General features: G+C 52.2%; 1 protein-coding gene across 1 annotated transcript; it reads right to left on the bottom strand.

Annotated features, from left to right (window-relative positions):
* Nucleotides 1-1,545: 1,545 nt before the first annotated feature.
* On the bottom strand, nt 1,546-9,857 carry LOC112921008 (keratin, type II cytoskeletal 3-like). Its single transcript, XM_072767881.1, has 9 exons — nt 9,029-9,857; nt 7,059-7,279; nt 5,958-6,018; nt 5,240-5,335; nt 4,845-5,009; nt 3,642-3,767; nt 2,787-3,007; nt 2,091-2,125; nt 1,546-1,787 (listed from the first exon to the last, which is right to left on the bottom strand). The coding sequence occupies exons 1-9, from the start codon at nt 9,755-9,757 to the stop codon at nt 1,546-1,548; spliced, it is 1,896 nt and encodes a 631-aa protein (XP_072623982.1). The 5' UTR covers nt 9,758-9,857.
* Nucleotides 9,858-22,691: the final 12,834 nt, after the last annotated feature.

The following is a 22,691-nucleotide window of genomic DNA, read 5'->3' as shown; positions in this document are numbered from 1 at the left end:
GCAATTTTTGCCAGTTTGCAACAAGCCACAAGGCTGAAGGCACGTCTCTCCAGGCCGCGTTCACCGGCCCGTTGCGGGGGGCGGGGGGCCAACAGTGGGTTTGCTTTTGAGAGCTGAGGCTGCAGGCCCATGAGGACGGGCTACAATGGGACAGGCCCTACAGTTCCCTCTCTGTCTGCTCTGGCTGTTCCAGGCAAACTTTCGCTCTAGATCTAGAACATTCTCTGTCCAAGCTGCAGCTGCGTGTTGTGTTTATCCAGCCTGGTGAGCATTTGGCTCCGTCGCAGGTGTGTGTTTACGTAGCTAAGAGTTTCTGTGATCACTCTAAGGTGTGTCTTCTGCTTATCTGACGTCCTTTGTCAGTCCTTTAGGCTAATGAGGACCATGATTTATGAAGAAGGCACGCATGCACGTACGCATATGCTGGCTCACCTTTGATTGTGCTTCTCCCACCTCTATGTCCCTGGTTTGAGAGGGGCCACCCTGGCCCTGCACTAAACCTGTGTTCTATGCAAGTACCCCTGGATCTGCCTTGAGGGGGGTGCTGTGTCTGGGGCAGGGGTGGGGAGTGACCTGTCATGAGGCCATTCTGAGTTCTTTGTCAGCTCTCATAACTCTTCATATCAGAAGGCTTCACCCTGCATCATATCAAACATGATGAGATATAACCCTCGGCATATGTATATTTTTTTTGCTATAGAGTATTTGAATTTTTATAATTGCTTTTGGAAAATATTTGTCTCCCAGCAACTCGGTGGATTACACGTAGCTGCAACTAATGCACAATTTCAGACATACTTGGAATGACTGAAAAGCAAGGAAGTCTAGCCTAGAACTTTTTTTCAAATATAATGAAACTTTTATGGATTCAAATCTTAAAGGAAGTCGATCTGTATCATCCGTTCCACCTGGAAGACCTGCCTCTCTTGCCTGGGAGCCCTGGAACTTCCTCGCTAGAGTCTCCCTCCGGGCTCAGCCCAGAACTCTCTGTGGGAAAGACACAGGCATGACCCACCGGCGTGGACATTAGAACCAGTGACCATGGAATGAATCCAGAATGAAAAATCTACCACCGTGTCTGAAACACAAAGCAGTTTATTGAAGATAGAGAACAGAGAGTTCTTCTCTTGGAATCAAAAAGGGACAAGTACCACTCATGGGAAACCCGAGCACCAGCAGGAAGTGAGGGCCGAGGGGTCCCCGACTAAAAGTTGGGGAGAGGGGTGCATGCAGGGGCTGGCTGGGGCTTTCCCATAAGGCGGCGGGGTGTGGGGCTGGACCCAGGGCACCTGCGGGGCGAGGTGATGGAGCAGCCTAGCTCCCGAGCCCTGCCCTATCGCCTTGTGGGGACAGATGGCCGTTCAACCCAATTCTCCTTCCCAGCAAATTTTGGGCTGCGGCACCAGTCGTCTGGAAAGGGGGGCGGGCTCCAGGGCGCAGATCAGAAGATGCGCTGGGAAAGGGCCCCACAGGGTGTGGAGTAGCGGGTGGAGCGGGGGTGTGCGGGCAGGTGAAGGGGTCCTGGGGACACCTGGGGCTCCCCGTTCAGAATTTGTGGTGGGACCGCTGGCTCTGGGAAGAGCTTTGAGAGATGCGGCCTGAGCTGTTGCTGCCGCCGCCGCTGACGGCACATGAGCCCCCAGAACCTGAGAAGCCCCCGCGTACCACCGAGCCCCCCAGGCCCCCGCGGGCCCCAGCACCTCCCCTCAGGGCGCCCCCTCCCAAGGCGCCGCCCCCCAGGGCTCCGCCGCTGCTGCTGCCGCCACTGCTGCTGTTGTGCACCATCTCTGCAAAGGGCATGTGGGGTCAGGGAGCCTGCGGGGCGGCCTACAGTCCCCGGGGCCACCCCCTGCCCTCCGGTCTCCCCCGGAGTCCCGCCCAGAGACTCCGCCCAGGGTGGCCCAGGGTGGTGAAGGCCTGCGGCCTGCAGGGGAAGGAGGTTGGCCGCTCTGGGACTCAGGGCCACTGGGTCACCCAGCTGCCACCCACGAGTCCATCCCAGCCCCGCTAGGATGGTCTCACACCAGCGCTGGCCAGTGATTTGAGAAACAGTCTCCAACCCCGTCCCAGAGAAAGGCCCCGGTTCTCACCGATGCTCACGGAGCTGGGGCACTCTCCAGACATCCTGCGGGAGGACCAGACCCCAGCGTCAGTGACCCGTGCAGCTCCTCCCTTCCCCAGGGGCACTTTGCCAGGTCAGCAGCCACTGACGGTGACAATAAGTAAGGTGGATAGGTGCTCGAAAAATCATGGCGTGCTGTCTTTTTTCTGGGTCAATTAGTGCCTTTCCACTAGCATTCTACAGAGGAACCGCCAAGGAGCACACCCCGGTACCCATCCTCCTACCACTCCTCAGGATCGTCTTGATTCAGTAAATACTATTTGAATTCACGTGGGCCAGGGGCCCGTACCCAGGGGGTACCAGGGGCCAGGCTGCAGGAGCCTACTCTACAGAAACCTGCACTTAGGGCGATGAGAAAGAAGTGCCCTAGAAATAAGATTCCTGCCGGGGCTGCTCTTTGCAGACACGTGTTTTGCAGCTGAAACACGAGACGAGAAAGGTGGGGAAGCCCGTCCGAGACGAGGCTCTGGTGTGAGGCTACTGCACAGGAGCGCAGCTCTCCTGCAGGCCTGGCAGCTCGCGGCCTGAAGGGAAGGGGCTGGGCCTGCCAAGGCTCACGGCCTCCTCCAGCGCTGAGCACACGCACGCACCCCTTGGTGGCAGGCTCAGGCAGGAGAGCCACCAGGCCTCTGGGCTCTTGGGAACCGTAGGGACTCCCACCAACCTGCACTCCTCGCCCTCCAGGAGGGTCCGGTAGGTGGCGATTTCGATGTCCAGGGCCAGCTTGACGTTCATGAGCTCCTGGTACTCGCGCAGCAGCCGGGCCAGGTCCTCCTTGGCCTGCTGCAGGGCGGCCTTAAGGTCCTGAAGCTTGGCATTGGCATCTTTGAGGGTCAGCTCCCCATGCTGCTCTGCATCAGCGATGGCCGTCTGCAGGGTGGCATTCTGGGGGGGGGGGGGGGGGGGGCCAGGGGTCCAATTTAGATTCGTATTCTGAGGGCCTGCCCTGTGTGCTTGGTGCCTACACGTGGGTCACCTGATATGGGGCAAATGAGGAAGCCGCGGCCCACAGAGGCTAAAACCTGCGCCTCCATCTAGGTCCCAGTACCTGAAGGAGTGGGATTAGCGACACCTGGCCCCAAGGATCTAGCCCAGGCTCATGAGGGGTCGGACTCTTCCTTCACCTTTCTCACCTTTCATGGTAAGAGACTGAGCATCTTCTGAAGACCTCCCTCCTCCGGGAAGTCTTCCTGAATCATCAGGGAAACTTTTCCTCTGCCCTAGCCCATCGACATGCGGGCTTCCTAGGCTACTCCCCCAATTCAGTCGTCACACAATCAGCTGCTTTCCCCGACCTCCCTGATCTGGCCGCAGTATTCAGTATTCCTGACCCACGTCAGCCGCCAGACTCCCGGGGGACAGGACCTTTGCTCAGCACCCAGCCCGGAACTGCACCTGCTCAATCCTAGCATGCCTGCGTCTAGGACATGATTTCACTGCAGTAAGTGCTGAGCGCTGAGTTTTATGGTGCAGGCGTAAGCCCACGGTCTCAGACACATGCTCTTCCTCCTTTTCCCACCTGCTTCTTGATGCTCTCGATCTCGGCCCGCAGCTTCTGGATCATCCTGTTGAGCTCCGAGATTTCACTCTTGGTGTTCTTCAGGTCATCCCCATGTCTGCCGGCCGTGGTCTGCAGCTCCCCCAACTGTGTCCAGGAAAAGAGTCACCCTTCAGAAAGCCAGCGGGGGCCTTACGGATCCCCCGACCCAACGCTTCAGGTCACAGATAGAAACACCAAAACACAGACACGTGACTTGGCCAAGGTCGCCAGGTGCTTCCTCCCCTGCATCAGGGGACCTGCCTTCTAGCACGATAGTTGTGTTTGTGCAACAGACACTTTACACCAGGGCCCTGTGCTTTACCTCATTATACTTCACAACCACCTGATGAGAAAGGTATGATTATCTCCATTTGAAGGATGGGAAAACTGAGACACAGACTGCTTACATCCCATGACTAAACTCCTCCGGCTATGGCGTGAAAGTGCCGGAACTTGAATGCAAACATGTCAGATGCTAGAACCATCTTCTTAACCAGCAGGCTGCCCCCTCCTTGGGCAGAAAAGCCAGAAGAGTCAGCAATATATGGGCCAGTGTGTGCCCCCATTCAGATTTAGGATGGGAAGAGGGGGACAGAACTCTTGGTGTCTGGGGTTCATTTGCTCAATCTCCTCCTCCCTCCCCCCACTTTTTTCCAGACACTGGCTTCAATCCCTCGGTGTGATCGAATCAGAGCACATAACAAGGTGCAGATTGGTGGAGGAGAAATGGAAGTGGAAATGGAAGGCAATAAAGGGAATGCAGGCAGAGAGGGATTTCTCGACCTTGGTGCTACTGACATTTTGGGCAGGATGATTTTTTGCTGGGCGATGGGGTTGTGCATTATAGGATGTTTAGTGGCATCTCCGACCTCTACCTGCTGGACTGCAGTAGCACCCCCATCCCCACCCCAGGTGTGACAAACCAAAACTGTCTGCAGACTTTGCCATATGTCTCCTGGGAGAAAATCCTGCCTTCCCCTCCTGTTAAGAAGCACCAAATTAGAGCAAAGTCAGAGCTCACTGGTTAGGAAGGGAGATACATGTGGGTGAGACCAGACCAGTGTGGCAGGGAGGGAACCACCATTCTGGAGATATAGAAGAGAATGACTCAGAGGCAAGGGCCACCCAGATAGCTTGATGGGGGAGTAAGAGTCCCCAGAGTCTCATGATGGTGTCACCCACCTTGGTCTGGTACAGCGCCTCAGCCTCGGCCTTGCTCCTCTGGGCGATCGCCTCATACTGGGCACGGACCTCGGCGATGATGCTGTCCAGGTCCAGGCAGCGGTTGTTGTCCATGGACAGGACCACGGACGTGTCACTGGTGTCTGACTGCATCTGGGACAGCTCCTGCAGTGCCAGGCGGACATGCCCGTTCCTGAGCAGATGCACACCAGAAGATGGGGAGCCACCAGCTCAGGAGGCGTAGGGTTTGACTGAGGGCCCGGTGGGAAGGGGTCACTCTTGTCAGAAGCACAGATGTAACTCAAGTGCCTACTGATGAAGCTCTGGTGAGTGCCTTCCTCCCCAGGGGGTGGAAAGCAGGTGGGTCAGAGGCTTGAGGTGAAGGTCAGACTTACGGCATCGTAGAGGGCCTTCAAAAAGTTGATCTCATCTGTCACACTCTCCACCTTGGCCTCCAGTTCCACTTTGGTCATGTAGGTAGCATCGACGTCCTGGGGGATCGCTTCGTCACCATCCCCTCCCACCCGTGGGCTGGCTCAGCTCTGGGTCGGGAACCTGCCCCCCAGGAGTTCCCACTCAAGGGAAATGTCCTAACAGGACTAAACCACTGTCTGGCAGGCTGGCCTGGCAAGGAGCAAGGCCAGAGAGGAGCAAAAGAGGCTAAGGCTGAGAGGGGCAGGGTGAGCGGGGCTGGGACCGCCACCCTGGGCTCACATGAGGAAGGTTTGTGAGGAGGGTCTGAGGGAGAATCTAAATTTGCAACACTCAAAGCTTCTCTTTAAATAGGTCCTGGAACTGTACTCCTGAAGAAACAAAACCCTATTTCTTCTCTTTGTCCATTTTCTAATCAAAACCCAAGTCCTAACTGGCTTCATCAACCCCACGGGCCCACCAGGAAGGGGCACGGCCGAGGTCTGGCAGGCCCTCTCTAGCCTGCCTCGGGAATCTGCAGGCCCTGCCCGGCGAGCTCCCTCTCTGGCCGCTGCACTCAACCACTAGGCCTACAGGAGACCCTGAGCTTAGCAGGACTAAACTTGCACTTCCCTTCAACCTTCAAACTACTCCTCTTAGTGGGGCTTTGGGCTGGGAGGTGGGGGCCGGGGGGAGCCTCACCTTCTTCAAGAGTACGAAGTCGTTCTCTGCAGCTGTACGCTTGCCGATTTCCTCTTCATATCTGGGGGAAAGAGCCCCTCGCTGATCCACCTTCTCTGGGATGTCCCCACGGCCCCCGAGCACTTCTCATAAGTAACATGGACTCAGTTTAGCTTAAAACACGTGTCACGGCAATGCACAGCCTTCTGGGTTCAGGTGAGAGCTCGTGCAACGGACTTTACTGAGCATCCACTAGGCGCCAGGTACCACTTAGCGATGGCGATGGTAATTACTGGGCACTGGAGTAATGGATCGCTAAGGATGTGCCAGGTCCTAGGGACGCCTGGGTGGCTCAGTCAGTTCAACGTCTACCTTCAGCTCACATCATGATCCTGGGGTCTTGGGATCAAGCCCTAAGTCGGGCTCGGGAGCCTGATTCTCCCTCTCCTCACTGCCTAAATAAAATCGAAGAAGAAGAAGAAGAAGAAGAAGAAGAAGAAGAAGAAGAAGAAGAAGAAGAAGAAGAAGAAGGAGGAGGAGGAAGAGGAGGAGGAGGAGGAGGAGGAGGAGGAGGAGGGGAATGTGCCAGGTCCTGCCTTAGGAATTATACTTGTATTAACTCATTCAATCCTCATTATACCCAATAGGGTCAACACCATCACTATCTCCATTTTACAGTGAGGAGGCGGAGGCACAGAGAAGCCGAGGTGCTTGCCCAAGATCACAGGGCTCATAAGCAGCAGAATGGGGCTTGACCGAGGCACAGCAAGCTGTTGCTCGCTGAGCGGCTTCTTGACAGGGGAAACAAAATTCCTATTTGGAGGGGAACTTGAAGGCAATCTAGGCCGGGAAGGACAGAGGATGTTTCCTGAGTCCGCGAGTTCGTGAATGAGCCTCAGCGTGTGTAGGTTCTATTACACGTATGTACCCCTCCATGAAATCCTCAGAAGGACCTCTGCCTCCAGCAAGCCGTGAGCCTCTCTAGGATGGGATAAATCCCTATTAGCTTCAGCCAGCTGGAACAGAGCTAAGCCAGAGCCCAGGCCCTCTGCCACCTGCCCCTCCCACTCTCTAGCCCTCCCTGCCCCCCCCCAGCCCTGCATCACCCCGGGCAGCACGCACCTCTTCTTGAAGTCTTCCACCGTCTCCTCCATGCCCCTCAGCTCTCCCTGCAGCTTGTCCTTCTCCAGATGGAGCCCATCCAGGAAAGTCTTGAGGCTGCTGACGTAGTTCTCAAAAAAAGGCTCCAAGTTGTGGTTGTTGGTGTTAGAACTGGAGCCCTGCTCCTGCAGGAGGCTCCACTTGGTCTCCAGGACCTTGTTCTGCTGCTCCAGGAAGCGCACCTACAGCCCAATGAGAAGAGCATCGAGGAGCTGTCTGGGGCCAGCCCCAGTCATGGCAGCTCATGACTTCCCTAAAGAAGGTCCGGGGGGGTTGGTGGTTCCTGGTCTCTCCTGCAGGGCTGCTCTTTGAGTGCTGCAAGGGTTTAGTGTAACCCCCATGTGGACAGCGGGGTTGGCGTGATGTGGGGGAGACAGAGCCCAACCGCACCCAGAGATGACCATGGTCACACAAGTCAGTAACAAAACAGGACTGAGGTTTCCTGATACTTACGCTCGATGATCTTCCTGCAATATCATTCATTAATTCATCCATCCATCCCTCCATCATTCATGCCTCAATCGTTCAGTATTTAACAAATAGGAGATTCCAACATCCTAGAGTGGACATAGTCCCCGCAAGGAGATTTGCGGTACAGGTGGGCCCACTGCACGTAGGTGGGAAAGAACAAATACTGCGGAGGAAATGGCATGTAGGCAGCCCCTGACCCAGGAACAGGGTCCAGATGCACCCAGACTCAGCCAGCCCCCTCTGTCAAGCCTGGTTAAGTGTGGGGCTCAGCTGCGTTTACACTGCACCACCAGCTAGACGTGTCTCAAACTTCCATTTGCTACAAAACATTTCTGCACACAAGCTCAAGGCCAACTGCAGAAACATGTGGAATAATATCAATCAATCAGCCATTCAACAAACACATGCAAGGCACCTAGCTCGTGCCAGGCCTTATACTGGACACTCAGGACCCAAGAGCTAGGACTCCTCCTTGAAGGATGAGGAGAGCTGCTGCTGAGAGCGGCTCCTGGGCCCACCTTCTGTGGAGGAACAGCACCGCCACACCCTGTCTACGTTCCTGTGAACACTTTATCTGGACACCCCGGTTTCTGCTGGGAACAGGCAGGTCACTTGACTTTGAAGGGTTTCACCTATATAAAGGGCTGGTATTCCAATGTTAAGATGTTTTTCCTCCTTCAGCTTTGCCCAGGACACTTAGGTAGGGTGATGGGACTCCGGAGAAGCCCTACAAATCCTCTCTTTAAGGCCTAATATTGTCCCAGGATCACAAAGAGATTTCCCCACATCCTACTCAACAGTATGGTTGAAACGCTCAATTAGCCGCCACCCAAACCTAATTACCCCCTGGTGACCACAAAAATTATCATAGTGGCCCTTGCATGGAACACCCAAAGCACAGAAATCCCTAGAAAACATCTCAGCCTTGCTTGCACACCTGCACTTGTATACAAGGGTCAAATGGCCTCAACACCCACAGCTCCTCACAATGAAGTCTTCCTATGAGAACCACCAAGGAGGAGGTACCCCTCCCCTCACCCATCCCACCTCCCAAAGCTCCGTGCATCCCTCTCCTTAGGCTGATGGCAGGTGAACTCCTCTCTCAGACAAAACCAGCCTCGGCAGAGTCAGCCTCTCCTTCAAAGGGAAGGAGCTCACGGTTCCCCTGGCATAGAGAGCGACTTCTGGGCTCGGGTGTCAGAGGGCAACAGTGAGGGGACATCCATGGTGGCAACGACCAGTCCCAGCAGTGCCTCTGATGAACCACAGTGATGGGGCATGTGGAGGGGGCAGTAACTCCATCCAATAGGGGACTGAGATATTTCCGTCATCTGCTGTTACACCACGTGCTGACATGCACAGAGGATGAACCCACAAGTTCTTCCTCAGATTCACAATGAGAAGACCATCCCAGTTAGGCCAGGTTCGCTAACTGTCCAGCTGTCCCAAGATGGGCTCACCTTGTCAATGAAGGAGGCAAACTTGTTGTTGAGGGTCTTGATCTGCTCCCGTTCCTGGGTCTTTACTTGCCCGATCTGGGGGTCGATCTCCACATTCAGGGGCTGCAGGAGGCTCTGGTTGACAGTCACCTCCTGGATTCCCCCGGGGAAGCCACCAGGACCACCAGGCCCACCAAAACCACCAGGGCCACCAAAGCCACCAGGCCCACCAAAGCCACCAGGGCCACCAAAGCCACCAGCTCCTCCACCAAAACCTCCAGCTCCTCCTCCAAAGCCACCAGCTCCTCCACCAAAACCCCCAGCTCCTCCTCCAAAGCCTCTAGCTCCTCCACCAAAACCCCCAGCTCCTCCTCCAAAGCCTCTAGCTCCTCCTCCAAAGCCCCCAACCCTTCCACCAAAGCCCCCACCCATCCCTCTTCCACCACCTCCAAAACCACTGCCTCCTAAACCTCCCCTGCTGGTGGCCTGGGAGCTGCCTCCAGCCACACTGATGGAGATCTTCTTGTTGCCGCCAAGGTTGTAGAGACTCCTGCTACCGAAACCTCCTCCCATCATGGCACAGGCACCAGACCCACCACTGCCCCTGCCTGAGCGGGACGTCGAGGAGGACCTTGTGGAGCCGACCCGGCTCTGGCCCGACACCACAGCTGAGCGGCCACTGAAGCCCTGGCGGCCACCCCCGCTGGAAGATCTGCAAGATTGTTGGCTGTGGCTGGCCTGGCGACTCATGGTGGACAGCAAAGTATTCCAAAGGAAGGAAGGATGGATGGATGGATGGATGGATGGATGGATGGATGGAAAGGCTAGAGGAAACTCAGATACCTTCTGAAGTTCTGGGCCCTTATATAGGGCCAGGGAGCTTGGCCAGCTTATGGTGCCAAGCAACTAATTGAGGTATTATCAGCTTTCGTTTGCCTGGCAGCAAGAAGTTGAGTCCAAAATTCATAACACACCTTGGTAATCACCCCAAATTTCCAAATTCCTTTGTTTTCCCAGGGTTACTCACCTGAAATAAGCTCAGGTTGGGAGAGGGGCCATCCTGCAGGGCTGGACACTGCCCCTAATCCCCAAGAAACTTACAGCTCCCCCCACACACACCCTCGCTGCCCCCGGGTGTGACAGGTCAGCATTTTTCAACCTGTCCTGCGTCCCTGTGGCCACTTTGCCAGCCCATCCAGCCTCAGAAGATTATGGGGATGAGTGCAGGGCCCCAGCGAGGACCTGGAGGGAGGGAGGGGGAGGAGGGGCAGGGAGAAGGGAAGAGCCAGGAGGAGAAAGACTGAGGAGGTGGAGGGAGATGCAGAAGTCAGGGCAGGGGCAGCAGCTGCCTCTGGGGCTCTTGCCGTCCAGGGAGGAGAGCAGCAGGCATGCGAAGCACACACAGGGAAGCCCTCGGCCATGAGGGCTTTGGAAGAAGAGCTGGGGTGGGAGGAGAGAAGGGTCAGTCTGAGAAGCACAGGCACGTGCAATGGATGGAGAGGAGAGGGAGGAGCCTGCGAGAGGAGAAAGCTGGATGAAGGCCGATCCAGCCAGGAAGAGGGGTGTAGACCGCCTGGTCCGGGTCGGAGAGACCACCAGCCTTTCCTCTCCCAGGCTCATGTTAGGAAAATGAGTGCAGGATTCCCAAGGCCTCCTTCCCTCGGCTCACCTGAGAGACACCGCCTTCCCCATCTAGGAAGGTTGGGTTCCTCCCCAGGAAATTTTCAGAAGAATGAGAACATGAAAGACTCCGAACTCTGGGAAACGAACTAGGGGTGATGGAAGGGGAGGTGGGCGGGGGGTGGGGGTGCCTGGGTGATGGGCACTGAGGGGGGCACTTGATGGGATGAGCACTGGGTGTTATTCTATATGTTGGCAAATTGAACACCAATAAAAAATAAATTTATAAAAATAAATAAATAAATAAATAAATAAATAAATAAATAAATAAATTTTGGACATTTTGGGGAAAAAAAAAAAAAGAAGAAGAATGAGAACTATAAAAATCACCTCTGTTCTCTAGCCAGGCAGTGGCCACTTAACTCGACCATATGCAAACGAAGGCTCTTTTCCATCATGAGTTTTCTGAAGTTCCCATTTCTCACCGTGATGTATTCTCCAGGGCCAGTTACCTCGAACACATCATGGCCAAGGAGTAGATCTTTGTCCTAAGACTCTTGACATTTGCTCTTTCTTCCATATGAGAGACAAACGTCTCCGCTGTCTTCGGACTCCGTGTTCCACGAGGTTGGAACACTGCACCGTGTATCTCCCACCAGCCTGTAGCACCCCTGTCCTCACCTCTAATTCTCTTTCTAGGACGCCCTGCCTAAAACCTAGAAATTTTACAGAAGGCCCACTGAATCTGCCAGTTTCCCTCCTCTTCTTGACATTAAAGTTTAAAAAAGAAAAAAAAAGACGAAGGCTGTCCATCCCTCAGGTTGTCGAGAGGATCACGTATGAGTAAAAAATCGTGTGCAGGTGAATGTAGGCCCCTCTTCTAACACTTGTCTTCGATTTCCCTTCAACAGCAAAGGCCAGTCTTGAGGACTCTGCTTCCAGCAGCAAAACCCGAGGTGCTCTCCGGAAAAGGAGTCTCCACTGACGCCGTCCCCCTTTACCGTGAGCCTCCCCTCTTCTGTTCCCATCTGGCCCCCATGCTCAGAGACAGGCTCCTCCCACCCCGAACCCTTTCTCATCTATCTCAGCCCCTCCTCTTGTTCACCCCGTTCACCTCTGGCCGCCACACACCTACTCTTAACACCAGGAGTGCAAGGAAACAGCTCCCCTAGGAGCTCACTGGGGCGAGGACTGGTTTAAACCAGTGACCGGCCAAACCTTAGAGTGGCTCCAAAACCCTTCAAGCACACATAGTCCGGGAGACCCTCAAGGAAGGCGGGCTAAGCAAGTTGGGGCAAGTCGAGGTTCTGACTCATCCAGCCCTCCCACCCTCGGAATTCAGATCCTCAGACCACCAGACTCAAGACCTGCAGAGACAGAGAAGCAAAACCCACACGTCTACGTGCATTCCCGCTAACGCACCGTAGGACGGACTCACAGCCACACACACGACCGTCCGTGCCCCGCCCCGCGCTCTCTTTCCCTTTAGGATACAGATGGGAACTGCCCTCCTTGCCCCCTTCAAAACCTACGTGCCCCATTCCTCCAACGCCCTGATGCTTGCTCCAAGCATCTCGCTGATCTGAAAAAACCAAGACACCGCAACTGGGTCTGAATAGGGGCACAGGGTTCACTACCCAGGTGCTGTCTCGCTGCAGCCACCACCTGAGCCTTCTTCCTCTGCACAACCAGCACTTCAGACCCCAGCAGGGGGCTCACATTGGACCTACCAAAGCCCGGAGTTCAAAGGAGGTATGGGCCTGGGAGAAAAGGGCCCCAGTGTCCTAGCCTGGTTGCCTCTGCCGCCTCGGCCTGCTGCCATCTGTGATGCTGAGGACAGGGTCAGCCTGGGGAAAGCGGGTGGAGGGGGGCTGGTGGCCAGGGGATGTGCGGAGGGGACTTCGTAACCATGTATAAAGCTGCTCTCTTCGAAGGCCTGCGAGGCTGCTCCTGACTCCTAAATCCGAACGCTGCTTTTCCATCATAGCCCGTGCCCTCGTCAAAAGAGACCCGGGAGAGCAAATGAGGAAATGCCCCACACTGGCTTCCTGCCCCTGCCTGCCAGGCTCTCCAAGCCTTGCTATGGAGGGAAGCACTTCAGAACAATTCAGTGGTTTCCACCCCTTGACAGTTGCCAAGGACCTGGCCCAGTTTGAATATGCTGAGAAGTCAGTTTGCATTTTAAACATCAAGAACAAATTCCAGAGAAATTGGGGTGGAAGTTGGAGGCTCTAATGAGGGCCCATCCCAAATCCCTTCTTCCTGGCAAAGCCACTGCTAATCCCCCACACCTGCGGCCTATAAAGCCTAGCTGCACTCCTCGCTGCGTCTTTGGGAGAGGAAGAGTGTGCTGCTAACAGAGTTAGCCCAGCTGGGCCCTTGCAGAGGGGAGGGCACAGGTGCTTCTGGAGACACACAGGGTCCCGCAGCCCTTCCTCTCCTTGGGCGTGGCTATGCCTCGAAGGCTGGTGCCATGACCAAGACCCCCCTCTTCTCTGGGGAAGCTGGGCCCTCACTGGGGGAATTAGGGGCACAGAGGAGAAATTGCTCCTGACTGCAGGGAGCCCCGGCTTCTCTGGGAAACCGGACACTCAGATGCAGGCGTTCAGGGTTAAGGACCAGCTTGGCAACACGTGGCACAGCAGGGGGTGAGTGGAGCTGGTGAGTGCAGCTGAGGAGGTCAAGGTGGAGGTCGAAGCCTGCACGGGCTGCATCAGGACAGAGGGGAGGTGTGGGGGAGCACTGGCTCAGGAGGCCAAGGGGGGGTGAGGAACTGAGCTCTGGTGTCGGAGACCAACTGCCACCCTGTGTCCTGCAATCAGAGGGACGCCACTCCCTAGGGAACTGCTGTCCAATACCAGGTGAGCTCTGAGCCAAGCGGTGCTGAGGAGGGACCAGCCTTACTGCATCTAGAACTCGGCAGCTGCAGCCCTGTAGGACAGGGCTCCTGATGCCCAGGGGGCCTCCTCAAAGTGCCCAGACCCTGCCACCGTGGGGGCCGTCCAGCAGTGCTGCAGGAAGCACCCTGGACAGAAACAGAAAGCCCTGCTCCTGGGCTCCGGAGGCCCTGCCGGGAGGCCAATCACAATGGAGCTGAGAAAACCCTGCTCCGCCTGGAGCAGAGCGGCTGGGGGTCAGAGGTGAGGTCAGTGCAACAAAGGGCTTTGTAAACTGAAGAGCAATGTGCTGTGTTAACGGAGGGAGCATAATCCCAGCAGAAAGGCAAGAAAGGCAAGCCTGGGCATGCTGGCCAAGGGGCGGGCTGTGATTGCCCTTTACAGACCTCTTCCCTTCCACCCGCCCCACAACCTATAGGGAAGGGCCCGTAGCTCCATTTCACAGAAGAGGAAAACTGGGACTCAGCAGTTAAATCGCTTGTCCGAGGGCCCACAGACAGTAAGCGGCCCTGGTGCAGCTCTGTCCCAGTCGGGAGCCCATGTCTGGGGAGCAGCCATGCAAGACTCAGGCCTCCGGAAAAGCCTCCCTGTTGGGGACCCCACAGGATGCTCTGTGTTCCCACCCAGCGCCCAGCTCACGGAACAGGCCCTGACTCTGAACAACTGACTCGGACTTGACCAAGTTTGGGAAATGGCAGATGAAACAGAGCGTGGAACGAGGAGAAAAGGCACAAACAGGACCCTACTCTTGTCTAAGCGTGGTCGCCAGCAAGGGCATTTGGCATTGGCACCCCAGCAGAGGGGAGAGTTTGTGCTCCCCCACCTCCCTTTTTCCTAGTCAGGGTCACACTCCCAATCTGCAAGCCAATGGTCCACAGGCCAGAGCCACGAACACGAACCACGAACCACGCTGACACTAAGCGGCTCACAGCTAGTAGCCCCACCTCTAACCGAAGCCCTCGTGTGAGGCTCCTCTGCCCTCCCCCTCAGCTACTCCCCAGCCACCCTTCCGGAGCACCTTGCCGGGCTGGGGACTGTGTTGACCTCTTCTGAATGGTTCCTCCTCTGTCCTAGGGACCATGAAGGGTCCTCTGACTTGAAACCGCCTCCCCCTTTTCTTTACACCCAAACTGACCCATAATTTAGGAACAAGCAAGCAGCCCAGCCCCACAGCGATGTCTTGTATGGATAGCCTGGCCCCTTGAGCTCTTGTGTCCTTACAGCTCCTGAGACACCGTTGCCCTTACGATGCCCAAAGTCAAATGAGAATGTGTTTCCTCCCCTCAATCAGTGGGAAAGCCCATGGAGGGCAGGCCCTACTCCTGGAACAGTCCGTCTACCCCCAGCAGCCAGCCAGCCTTGTACAACTTGAGAAGCTCTTGTTTCCAAAAAGTGCCAAGCCCCAGCCTCATAAGCATATGTGCCAACACGTAATAGCATCTGACATTCGTGGAGCGTCTTCAACTTTTTAAAGTCCTTTCACTTATTTGAACCGACAGACAAATGGGCAAACACGCCACACACAGACGCACACCCTCTCATGACTCACAGACGTTATGCTTTCAAACTACCTGTAGCCCCAAATGAAAATGACAAGCGCATTAAGCATGAAGTAGGTTTGAAGACTGATACAGTCAGAAGGCAGGTGCCAGCCCAGCCTACCCTCTCACTCTGCTTTCTCCCAAGAGGCTTGAAAACCGGAGCTGGGAGTGCGGGTCAGGCTCAGTGCTCGGAGAACCCAGACAGAAGTCCCCAGCCCTTATTTCCCCTAGGACTTCAACGCCCGTGAGGGATACATCAAGGACCACCATCCCTTCGGTCATCTCTCCAAACGTCCACTCATTCACTCAGCAATCGTTTGTTAAGCACCTACTGTGTCAGGCACCAGGCTACCCAATGGGAACATGATGCTGCACAAGACAGAGTCCATCATCTAGAGAAGCTCACAGTTGTACTGAAGGAGGAGACAGTAATATCAACAACTCTTATATCACACCAGGGTCCGTGTTTTTGACCTCAGTAGTACAGGCATAAGAAGAAGAAAGGCTATGGAAGGCCTCATAGAGGAGGTCATTACGAGTGAAGTATTGAGGGATGAGTAGGAGTGGGCCCAGTGGATGGACAATAAGAGAAAGGCATCCCTGCCAGAGTGGAAAACATTTCAAACACAGGGGAGGGGGAGTGTTGGTGACAGATCCCGCCTGCTTGCAGAGTAGGGAACGTGGCAGAGGAGGACAGTTGATGCAGAAGGAGCTGAAGGTGTCAGTGGAAACTGATCGTGATGGTCGACCTGTGCCAAGCTGCAGAATCGAGAGTCTACTCTGTGGGCAGTGGCCCTCAGTGCTGACTGCACATCAGGACCTCCGGGCAGCTTTTAAGAATCCAGATCCTCAAGCCTCACTTCTGACCTCCTGAATCAGGGTCTTAGAGAATGTGGCCCAGGCACTGGTATTTTTTTAAAGCTCCGGTTTGCTGATTCTAGCATTCTAATTCCTATAACATAAGCAACCACATTAAAAAAGGAAAACTTGGGATCCCTGGGTGGCTCAGCGGTTTAGCACCTGCCTTTGGCCCAGGGCGTGATCCTGGAGACCCGGGATCGAATCCCACGTCGGGCTCCCTGTGCATGGAGCCTGCTTCTCCCTCTGCCTGTGTCTCTGCCTCTCTCTCTCTCTCTCTCTCTCTCTCTGTCTGTGACTATCATAAATAAATAAATAAATAAATAAATAAATATAAATAAATAAATAAGGAAAACTTCTACATCTTTATGAAAGGCTCGGGGAGCAATAAGAGAGTCACCTGTCTTCAGGTGTCCTGAATTCAGATCATACAGAGACTTCTACCTAGTCCAAGAGGCCGGGCCAAGCAGCCAGCCTTTGCCATAGCTGCGAATGCTGAAGAATGTGAGGCATCAACCAGAGTGCAGGGAGCTTCGAAACACATCACTGAGAAAAGGCAAGAAAGGGCAAACCACAGCCTAGGGCATACATGTATTTGATGAACCTCAAAAACATCATGATGAGGGAAAGAAGCCAGACACAGAAAGAGTGTAGTCTGTATGATTTCATTTATGTGAGATTCTAGAAGAGGCAAAACTAACCTATAGTGACAGGAAGCAGGGCCCAGCCTGGGCCTGAGGGCTGGCAGGTGATTGACAGCAAAGGGGCGTGGGAGAAAATAATGGAAGATATCCTATATTTTATTTTTTTTTAATTTTATTTATTTATTTATGATAGTCACACAGAGAGAGAGAGAGAGAGAGAGGCAGAGACACAGGCAGAGGGAGAAACAGGCTCCATGCACCGGGAGCCCGACGTGGGATTCGATCCCAGGTCTCCAGGATCGTGCCCTGGGCCAAAGGCAGGCGCCAAACCGCTGCGCCACCCAGGGATCCCGATATCCTATATTTTAATTGTGGCTGTATTTACACGGCGATGTACCTTTGTCAAAACTCATTGAAATGTGCTCCGGAAATGGCTGCATTGTCATTGTATGCAAATTATACCTCGGTGAAGTTGATTTTTAAAAGGCGACAAGAAGAGGAAGAAGGAAAGATTGAACACTCATGTTGAAAAGAACCTGAGCTCTGAGCTATCCTTTGGAATAGCTATTCCAAGGACCTTTACTGCAATTCTTTGTCACCATATATACCAGACCGCAAGTCCCTTAAGGGGACAACCCTGTTATATTCATCTCTGTGGCCAGCAACTTCACGGTACATGGACTGAATTGGCGCTTGATGAAATTTAAATAAATAGACGAATAGGATGGAAGTAGGCAAACTGACTCGGGAAGACTGTGTAGCATGAAAAGAAAAGTGGATCGAAGAGGAAACCCAGGGAAATATTAATGCTTAAATATTTTTTCATTTAATTTTTTATTGTAAAATACTTCAATCATACGGAAAGCAACATAGCAAACAACTGTGTGCTTACCACCAAGATTACCCAGATGGACGTCTCTCTTGATAATTGAATGCTACAGAACCTCCGGACTGATGTATGTACGGGGGGAAAGATACACAAAAGTCAACAGCAGATCTGAACATGAAAGGGAAAACAGGGCAGCCCGGGTGGCTCAGTGGTTTAGCGCCGCCCTCAGCCCAGGGCCTGATCCTAGAGTCCTGGGATCAAGTCCCACATCAGGCTCCCTGCATGGAGCCTGCTTCTCCCTCTACCTGTGTCTCTGCCTCTATCTGTGAATAAATATGCATAAATAAATAAAAATGAATAAATAAAAACCTTTAAAAAAAAAAAAAAGAAAGAAAGAAAGGTAAAACAGTAAGCCTTTTGGAAGATCCCAGAGAATGTCTTCATGACCTTAGAGTACAGAGCTGAATACAAGACATGAAAAGCACCGTGCAGGGGATCCCTGGGTGGCGCAGCGGTTTGGCGCCTGCCTTTGGCCCAGGGCGCGATTCTGGAGACCCGGGATCGAATCCCACATCGGGCTCCCGGTGCATGGAGCCTGCTTCTCTCTCTGCCTGTGTCTCTGCCCCTCTCTCTCTCTCTCTATCATGAATAAATAAATAAAACCTTTAAAAAAAAAAAAGAAAAGCACCGTGCAAAAAATATATATATATATGATGAATTCATAAAATTAAGTAACTCTGTCAAAAAGCTCCATTAAAAAGTGAAAAGGCAACCCACAGAGCGGGAAGAAATCTCCATATATCTGACAAAGGATTCATATCCAGAACATATAAAGAACCCTTACAAATTTTCAAGAAAAGAACAGACAACCCACTAAAAAATGGGCAGAAGACTGGCATGAAAGAGGGCACTCAAACGACCAGTAAGCACGTGAAAGGAATTCAACCTCCTTAGCCACTAAGGGATGTGCAAATTAAAGCCACAAAGATAGACAACAGTACCCCCTCCAAAAAGGCTAAACTACCAAAGAAAGGAAATATTAAGTACCAAGTGTCATCAAGGACGAGGATGACTGCTTTGGGAAAGTGTTTGGAGTATCTGGTATACCCCTGAACACACCATACCCTGTGGGCCCAACAATTCCACTGCTAGATGTACACAAACCATTCAGCATATTCATGTATTCGCCACAAAACGTGTACTAGAATATTCATTGCAGGATTGTGCATAATAGCTGAAAACTAGACACCAACCCCATGTCTGACTGTAGTAAAGTATGTAAATACCTGGGTTTAACCACACAGCAGCTCACTAATGAGAACGAAAGATCTGCAACCATCTGGTTGGTTTTGGAGGAATCTCGCTATATCGTGTTAAGCAAAAGAGTCCAGACACAAACTGTATGATTCTACTGATATATTCTTATAAAATACAAAAACATTTAAAACTAACCTACGGGAGGGATGGTTGGAAGAGAGAACAGGCTGGGGACTTCTGGGGTAATGAGAATGTCTGTTTCCTGCTTTAGGTGCTGGTTCCATGGATGAATGGAGAAGGTGGAGGTGCTCCGGGCTGAGGGGTGGGAAGTGAGAGGCACACAGGTGTATTAGAGGGTAGGTGGCCGTGGCAGGTGGTGAGCAGGTGAGCTCAGCTGTGGCAGAGCTGACATAAGCAATAACAGCAGATACATTCTTCTTTTCCTCCAGCTCCAAGAGGTGGGAATGTGGGAAACTCGGTAATGCCTTTGTTATATAGAGACCTATTTTCCCCTTGTGAGAGTTTGAATCATTCTGCTTTGTCCTAAGGGAAGTAATTATGCAATCTCAGGAGCAATATTTAACCCAACCTCAAGGGAAAAAAATGTGTAAGATACTCACAGATGCACTTAGAGTTGTGACACACCCCAGACAACCTGCTGTAGAAAGGAAAAGAAAAACAAACATAGAGCCACCTCCTACTCCAAGTGACTTAAGAAATACCCCAAAGATTAGAGACTTCCAAAGGTCTCTTCGGAAAGATAAGGACCATGAAGATCAAAGAGGAGATGGAACCTGTTCAGTCACACGGTGAGGACAGGTAAACCCCAAATGATCACTCAGCAATAGGTAGGGCTCCTATCCAGTGTTCTCTCCATGGCTCAATCACCAAATGTCCAGGCTTCTTTCTCTGGAGCCTCTCATTCAGTCTAGGCCCAGCACCCCGCCACCACACCTGAGGCCCAGCTCTGCTGCTGCTGCCTTACAAGGCAGATCTGGTCCCCAGACGGAGGGCTCTATGGGAACAGGGACCACGCACCACCTCCTGAGTCACAGAAGCCCCAATGCCTAGCACAGGGCCAGGCACAGACTAAGCACTTGATATACTTTATCATTACGCACATTTTAGTTAGTATATTATAGTAATAATAAGATAATTATTAGGGGATCCCTGGGTGGCTCAGCGGTTTGGCACATGCCTTTGGCCCAGGGCGTGATCCTGGAGTCCCAGGATCGAGTCCCACGTCGGGCTTCCTGCATGGAGCCTGCTTCTCCCTCTTCCTGTGTCTCTGCCTCTCTCTCTCTCTATGTCTATCATAAATAAATAAATAAATAAATAAATAAATAAATAAATCTCTAAAAAATATAAGATAATTATTATTAATAATCTGGTTTCTGGGCCTTTCATCAATATGAATTAATAATAATTCATTAGAATTCATCAATCCTTTGCCAGACACTGAGCCACCCAGGTGCCTCCTCATCTTGAAGCTCTTTTCGGTAAAGCTACGTAAACACGTGCTATAGCCCTGGTGGAAATTAATAAGAATGCTCGGGAAGTGATACAATTTGTCTGTTGTAGGAAATATTTAGTATAACCAGGTAGACTGCCTTCTAGCTCTGCACCAGCCACCAGGTTTTGGCATTGACTTTGCGGTGCAGACTACTGCTCCCTAATCGTGTCGCATTTCCGAAGAACAAGGTTATGTTGTATCGTGATCAATAAAAAAGTCCATCTCATGTCCTTTCAATTAGTTCACTATTGGATAGTGGAGGGTGGGGTGGGGGGAGAAGATGCAGAAGGTGAGATGCAGCCTCGTCCACTGAAAGCTCCCCATCTTGACGAAGGGAATGAGAATCACACCTCGGACATTGAGAGACACAGACCCTGGTGTGAAAGCAGAGATGGGAGCCTCAGGATACGAGATCAAGATACATTTGGGGAGATCTTCACACACACACACACACACACACACACACACACACCATGAGACCTCAGGGCCAGCAAGTCTTTACTGACACTTTATGATGGACTAACTTTATCTCATTTCCATAGGAGCAGCTTACCCCAAAGGCAAGAGGATGCTTTGGGGTAGGGAAATAGGGTCTCAGAAAGATATCAACTGGGCTGTTCATAAAACAGATGGAAAAATACCTGGAGGGAACATAGCACCAGTGACCAGCTGAATCCCATTCTCTGATCTAGACAGTGCCCCCTAAAGGGATGCTCCATCCTCAGCCCTCATTCATTTATCTAGTGTCTGCTCTGGGTCCAGGACTGCCATGTGCCACAGTCACAAAAACAAAAAAATGGCTGTTGCCTGCTCTGGCCTCTCAGACTGCCGGGTCACAGTCCAGCAAGGGAGGCAGACATATCAATACAAAATACCGCAAAAGACAGAGGTCTGTCCAGGGCCTGCTGGTGACACAGATGAAGGGCAGACATGGAGGAGATCTATCCACAAGAGCAGATGCCAGAACTGAAGGAAGATGGGGTCTCAGAGACTATGCCAGCCAAAGGCAAGCATGTGCAAAGGACCCAAGGCTGGAATAGCTCAGAGTATTTAAGAAAATGGAAGTATTTTGCTCACTGGTACAGGTAGTACACAAAAGAGGGTGGTGTCCGGGGACAGTGTTGGAGAAATAGGCTGAACCCCTTCGAGAAGGCCCGATATGTCATATGAAGATGTCAGATTGCATCCTCAGGCGGTGGGGAGCATTAAAGGACTTCATGGGGGAACAGTAAGGTAAGATTTGTTCTTTAAATGTAATCCAGATGCCCTCAATCCTCCAACCTCCTTTCCTTTAATAATCAACCAGATGTCCAGCCCCTGTTCGGTTCTGCAGGGGTTCAGTACCTCCCTATTCTCCACACGCCTTAGAGCCCTGAGCCAGATCTTCCCCAGTCAGTCTACCACACATCTTCTTCCTACCTGTTGGTCCCAGTCCCCGAGACTACTATCCTGCCCCCAGTCCACTCTGGCCCACAGCTGCCCTCTAGCCCTCTTCCTTTGCCAATGATGTACAGTAATGAGAGACAGTGTGGTACGGTCCAGGAATGCCCCCGCTTCTTTATATGGCATCCCTGTGATAGAAATGTCATCACCATCCCCTGAAAAATACTTCCCCTGGGAAATGCATCCCTAAATGGCCTCTACGTGTGATCTCTTGACATTGCTGCAGGGACCCCTGTTCCTCCCTGAGCCCTCCTCACCCACCTCTTCTCTCCATGGTGCAGCTCTGTCCTTCTCTCCTGGACCTCCCTTGAAAATTCAAAATCCCTCTAACTTTATATGCAGGGTAACAAATGCCCATTTTTCTCACCCTCCCGAGACTTCAGGGGCAGAGGGAGGGGGTGGATCTCACCTTTCAAAAGCAAAGAATCAATGTATTCTTCAAAACAAAGAATCAAAATAAATAAATAAATAAATAAATAACAAAAATAAAATAAAATAAAATAAAAAACAAAGAATCATACCGATACAGATGTCTTAGAATAGCTGAAGTTTAGAAATACTTGCCATTTGCTCTGGAGAATACAATTTAACTGCAATTCTCATATAATGCAAAATGGCACAACTAGTTTTAAAAACAGTTTGGCAATTTTTTATAAAGTTAAACACACACTTACCCTATGACCAGAAATCCCATTGCTGGGAATTCACCCTAGAGAAATAGAAGCTTACATTCACACGAAAACAGGCACATGAATGCTTATAGCATCTCCATTTATAATCACAAAAATTGGTAACAATTCAAATATCCTTCAAGACTTGAGGAGATAAACAAACCATAGCACATCAATTCCATGGAATACTCTTGGCAATAAAAAGAAGCAAACTGTTGATACAGCAAATTGGATGAATCTCAAAGGCATTATGCTGAGGGAAAGAAGTCAATCTCAAAAGTTTACCTGCTCTGTGATTTGTTTAGATGAGATTCTCAGAAAGACTAAACTGTAGTGACAGAGAACAAATCAGTGGTTGCCCATGGTTAGAGGTGGAGGGAATGTGGCACTATACAAAAATAAGATGAGGGA

The sequence above is a fragment of the Vulpes vulpes genome, chromosome 8, assembly GCF_048418805.1.
Source record: "Vulpes vulpes isolate BD-2025 chromosome 8, VulVul3, whole genome shotgun sequence".
Lineage (NCBI taxonomy): Eukaryota > Metazoa > Chordata > Mammalia > Carnivora > Canidae > Vulpes > Vulpes vulpes.
This window is presented reverse-complemented; position numbering and strand designations above follow the sequence as displayed.

Bases quoted from the DNA above. Each gene is read 5' to 3' on its own strand.
- LOC112921008 (XM_072767881.1), bottom strand. From the start codon at position 9,757: ATGAGTCGCCAGGCCAGCCACAGCCAACAATCTTGCAGATCTTCCAGC. The intron at 3,008-3,641 runs GTGGGAAAAGGA...CCCCCCCCCCAG, and splicing joins TCGAGAGCATCAAGAAGCAG to AATGCCACCCTGCAGACGGC. The intron at 1,788-2,090 runs GTGAGAACCGGG...TGCCCTTTGCAG, and splicing joins CCCCAGCTCCGTGAGCATCG to AGATGGTGCACAACAGCAGC.